We start from the raw sequence: 4,823 nt of genomic DNA, 5'->3' as shown, positions 1-4,823 counted from the left end.
TCTGGTAACACTCCAAACCAGTCACACATACCAAAGGCAGCTCCTTGGGTCACCCCCACAGATCCTTTAGAAGGACCGTTCTCCACAAAGGAAGTCCAATGAGAAGCAATTATTTGGATAATTCCCCCTCAATCAGCCCTGCTTGCAGGTCTCTGATCAAAACGGTCCCTCTCTACCGGACAAATCCACGGATGATTGCCCTCTTCCTTCTGTCTACGGAAACTCGACCTGAGACGCGCCCCACAGAGCGTCTCCGCCACCAGAGCGGTGCCGAGATGGGACCGGTGTTTGGGTCCGCATTCTCTGCAGAGCCCCGTCCCAAGGCGCCCCCAAAGCTGGACCCGGCCACACCAGAGAGCGCCAGGACCGAAGCCCAGGAAGGGCGCCTGGGTGGGCGCTGTCCAAGCGGCCGGGCCGCCGCTGCAAGCGCCTCCCCCTCCCTCGCGGCGCCAGCACGCGGCCCCGCCGGGCTCCGCTCCCAGTCGCCTGCCACCGGCCCGCCGGGCACACGCCTGAGGCGAGATGGAGGCTGCGCCAAGGCCGCCGAGGTGCCTGCGGCGCCGCCGAACAACCAGAGAAGCTCCTCTGGTCCCTCAACCTCCACCCCCCATCTCTTTTCTCAGACCCATTCGGAGAATACCCCAAGCTTACTCCCCTCTTTATCCATTCCCCAGCCGGTCCGGAAACAATCCTTTGGGACGGGGGGGGGGGGGGGGGGGGCGATGCTACAGGCAACCGAGGTCATGAGGGGGGAGGGCGGCCATACACCTACGTATAGCACCGATCACAACCACCCCTCAATGAGAACACCTCTGGTCTTGTTGGTCCCCTCTGCATTTACTCAGTTGTGGGGACCAGATCCTAGTTTGTACACCTGGATGGGACATTGGAGACCATCTAATCCAAACTTCTATTGTTACAGTTGAGGAAACTGAGGCTCGGAGCGGTTGCCACTTACCAAGGGGCCACAGAGCTAGCGAGAGGATGTGTTGGGACCCAGTCTTAACCGTATTTTTATTTACTTAACAGTCCAGTAATTCCCACGGAGTTCTCCCCCATCTTTCTAAACTTCAATTGCAAATTTGCTTCAGCTCCCCCAAACAGCAAAGACTCCCAAGAGAATGACAGTAGACGGGAGATGAAAGTAGGAAAAATAGAACCCCATTCTCCCCAACATGCCCAGCACCCGTGGCATTTGTCTGCTCAAACCCTTCTCTGTGCTCTGCTCCAGTTGTCAGGAGAATCCCGAGGCACTTCACCCCTAAACCTTTCCACCCATACACCCCCAATTCTCAGGGCTATTGGCCCCTCCAGGGACGCTGGCCCCCCCTTTCTAGAGCCACCCCCGGCTGCAGCCCGCCCTGAGCGCGCCGCCTGTTTATTCAGCCGGGAGTCCGGCACGCGCCAGGCGCACGCACTGCAACAACAAACCCCACTGAATGGAGAGTTTGCAAGGAGCGGGCGCAGGCACCGGGCGGGGGGGAAGGGGAGAAGAGGAGGGAGAGTTTAGGGAGTGGGTGGGAGGAGGAGGTGGGGGGGGAGCGGGGGCTGCAGCCGCTCGCTGTAGCAGCGGGGAGTGGGGGGCGAGGCGGGGCCAGGGCTGCGCGTGGGGCTGGGTGTCCCATTGAAAAGGCGGCCGCACTCCGGCCGCCCAGCACTCTCTCACTTCTGTCCAGGGAACGTGGAAGGCGCACCGACAGGGGACCGGCCAGGGAGGGCGAGTGAAAGAAGGAAATAAGAAAGAAAGGGAGTTAACAAAATAATAAAAACAGCCTGAGACGCGGCTGGAGAGACCGAAACCCGGCGCAAGAGAGCGCAGTCCTAGGGGGCGAGGAACGGGAGACTCAACAGACCGTGCTCACCACTGACTTTTGCTTCTTCGGCTTTTTTTTTTTTTTTTTAACAAGAAGGCGCTAGCGGCAGCCTCACACGCGAGCGCCACGCGAGTCTTCTGAAGCCAACCCCGCGAAGGGAGGAGGGGAGGGAAGAGGTGGAGTGGAGGGAGGAGGAAAAGCGTTTGCACCTTCTTTGCTCCCACCCTAAGAAGTCTCCCGGGGATTTTTTTTTTTTTTTTAACTTCCCTCCGGCCTCCCTCTTCCTCTCTCCCCTTCTTTCCCTCTCTGTTCGTGTACCCAAGTCCTGTCTGCGTCGCCTCGCGCGTCCCCACCTCGCGTCCCCGCTTGCTCCCATTCCGCGACTCCTTGGCGGCCGCTGCGCATGGAGAGCTCTGCCAAGATGGAGAGCGGCGGCGCCGGCCAGCAGCCCCAGCCGCAGCCGCAGCAGCCCTTCCTGCCGCCCGCAGCCTGCTTCTTTGCCACGGCGGCGGCGGCGGCGGCAGCGGCGGCGGCGGCGCAGAGCGCGCAGCAGCAGCAGCAGCAGCAGCAGCAGCAGCAGCCGCCGGCGCCGCATCTGAGCCCGGCGGCCGACGGCCAGCCCTCAGGGGGCGGTCACAAGTCAGTGTCCAAGCAAGTCAAGCGACAGCGTTCGTCCTCGCCCGAACTGATGCGCTGCAAACGCCGGCTCAATTTCAGCGGCTTCGGCTACAGCCTGCCGCAGCAGCAGCCGGCCGCCGTGGCGCGCCGCAACGAGCGCGAGCGCAACCGCGTCAAGCTGGTCAACCTGGGCTTTGCCACCCTTCGGGAACACGTCCCCAACGGCGCCGCCAACAAGAAGATGAGCAAGGTGGAGACGCTGCGCTCCGCGGTCGAGTACATACGCGCACTGCAGCAGCTGCTGGACGAGCACGACGCGGTGAGCGCCGCCTTCCAGGCTGGCGTCCTGTCGCCCACCATCTCCCCCAACTACTCCAACGACTTGAACTCCATGGCCGGCTCGCCGGTCTCCTCCTACTCGTCAGACGAGGGCTCTTACGACCCACTCAGCCCCGAGGAACAAGAGCTGCTCGACTTCACCAACTGGTTCTGAGGGGCTCGGCCTGGTCAGGCCCTGATGCGAACGGACTTTGGAAGCAGGTAGGTCGCATTTGGGAGCGAACAGAATGATTTTCTTACCTTTCTTCTTTTTCCTCCGTCTTAGTGTCTGGAGGACAGAGACTGTCTCCACGGAGATTGGGGGGTGGGGGGGGGGGGGTGGCGGCTGATTTAAAAAAAAAAATGTTAAAGTTTGTCGACTTCAAATGCTGGTTGGTTTGTTTCAATATTGGCCCCTGGGAGTGGCTTTCCCTAGTTCTCCAAGGACTGAGGGTGGGGTGAGGTGCAGGGATGCCGGAGACTGGAGTACCCCGACCTGTCAAAAGGCATGCTCTACCTGACAGATCCTTTTCCCAAACCTTCACTTTCCCCCACCACCATCCTCCAAGTTCACACTAACCTCTTCCCTTCTTCTTAAGTTATAGGGTGACTGCACAACCTGCATCTTTAGTGCTTTGTCAGCGATGTTGAAGGGAGAAAAAAAGAAAAAAAGAAGAAGAGAAGAAGGAAAGAAAAATGAAACAAAATAAAATCAGGCAACCAACCCCAAGACCAACTAAGCCATGCATGCCTGAGAAGCAAGGCTCTTGCAAGGCGGGGATACGCTCAGAACTGTATCTTTGCACTCCAATCATTAACAGAGCTATGAAGGGTGACTAGGACCTGAGTCAAAGCCCAGAATGCAGCTTGTGTGCAAAAGCAGTGGGCTCCTGGCAGAAGGGAGCAGCACAGCCCTACAGAAACTCCCACCCACCAGTAACAGGCAGAACGGAAAGCACTTGCTAGGGTGCCTTCACCTCCCTGCCCTCTCTGAAAGCGCAGTTCTTAGCCCTGTAGAAATGGGTTGGTGTCTTTCATTTCAGTATCCCCCATCCCAGTAAGCTGTGGACATTTGTCTCCAGTTGAAATCATGCTCTACTCAGTCCGTTGGAAACTCAGATCCTCCTGGGGTTGGGGGGGGCGCTCTCTAAACCCCATTTCCTCACACCATCTTTTCTACCATTTTCATCATAGAATGCTTCCAATCTTTTGTGAATTTTTTTATTATAAGAAAAATCTATTTGTATCTATCCTAACCAGTTTGGGGATATATTAAGATATTTTTGTACATAAGAGAGAAAGAGAGAAAAAATTTATAGAGTTTTGTACAAATGGTTTAAAATGTGTATATCTTGATACTTTAACATGTAATGCTATTACCTCTGCATATTTTAGATGTGTAGTTCACGTTACAACTGCCATTTCCCCTATGTGGTTTTGTAAAGAACTCTCCTCATAGGTGAGATCAAAAGGCCACCAGATGTACTTCAGCACCAATGTGTCTTACTTTATAGAAACTTTGTTAATGTATTAATGATGTTATTAAATACTGTTCAAAAAGAACAAAGTTTATGCAGCTACTGTCCAAACGTAAAGTGTGGCAGCCAGTTGGTTTTGATAGGTTGCCCTTTGGGAAATTTCTATCATTGCCTATTTTTTTTTCTTACTGTTTTATTACAAACTTACAAGAAACGTGTATAACCCTGTTTTATACAAACTAGTTTCGTAATAAAACTTTTTTCTTTTTTTACAAATGAAAATAATCAGCCGCCTCCAAGTCTTCCTTGACTCCACTGTCCCTGTCCAAGTTATTTTCGAAATGCCAAAGGGAAGGAGTGGGTGGTGGACAAGAGGGTGGTATAAAACATGCCAAGGGGCAGAAATGACAAAGATAAGTGCTCCGACCAGTCCTACCCGAGGTGACTCTATGATGAACGCAGAGGGGAAAGACTTGCATAAGCAAAGACAGCTTTCTTCCCCTTCTATGCTACAAGCACACGCACCTCAAGAACAGGTACTTAATAATGGCTGCGATGGCTTTTGATGGGTTGATGGTGCATTTTTGAAATCCCC

At 54.7% G+C, this 4,823-nt stretch overlaps 1 protein-coding gene across 2 annotated transcripts; it reads left to right on the top strand.

The window, feature by feature from the left end:
• Nucleotides 1-1,890: 1,890 nt before the first annotated feature.
• On the top strand, nt 1,891-4,456 carry ASCL1 (achaete-scute family bHLH transcription factor 1). Of its 2 annotated transcripts, none has more exons than XM_046010607.1 (2): nt 1,891-2,972; nt 3,356-4,456. In XM_046010607.1, exon 1 carries the CDS (start codon nt 2,218-2,220, stop codon nt 2,923-2,925), a length of 708 nt encoding a protein of 235 aa, XP_045866563.1. In that variant the 5' UTR covers nt 1,891-2,217; the 3' UTR covers nt 2,926-2,972; nt 3,356-4,456. The 2 variants fall into 2 exon arrangements, with proteins under 2 accessions (XP_045866563.1, XP_045866562.1); XM_046010606.1 differs by having other exon boundaries at nt 3,350-4,456.
• The last annotated feature ends 367 nt before the right edge of the window (nt 4,457-4,823 follow it).

The sequence above is a fragment of the Meles meles genome, chromosome 7 (assembly GCF_922984935.1).
Source record: "Meles meles chromosome 7, mMelMel3.1 paternal haplotype, whole genome shotgun sequence".
Lineage (NCBI taxonomy): Eukaryota > Metazoa > Chordata > Mammalia > Carnivora > Mustelidae > Meles > Meles meles.
This window is presented reverse-complemented; position numbering and strand designations above follow the sequence as displayed.

Coding starts and splice junctions, on each gene's coding strand:
- ASCL1 (XM_046010607.1), top strand. CDS start 2,218: ATGGAGAGCTCTGCCAAGATGGAGAGCGGCGGCGCCGGCCAGCAGCCC.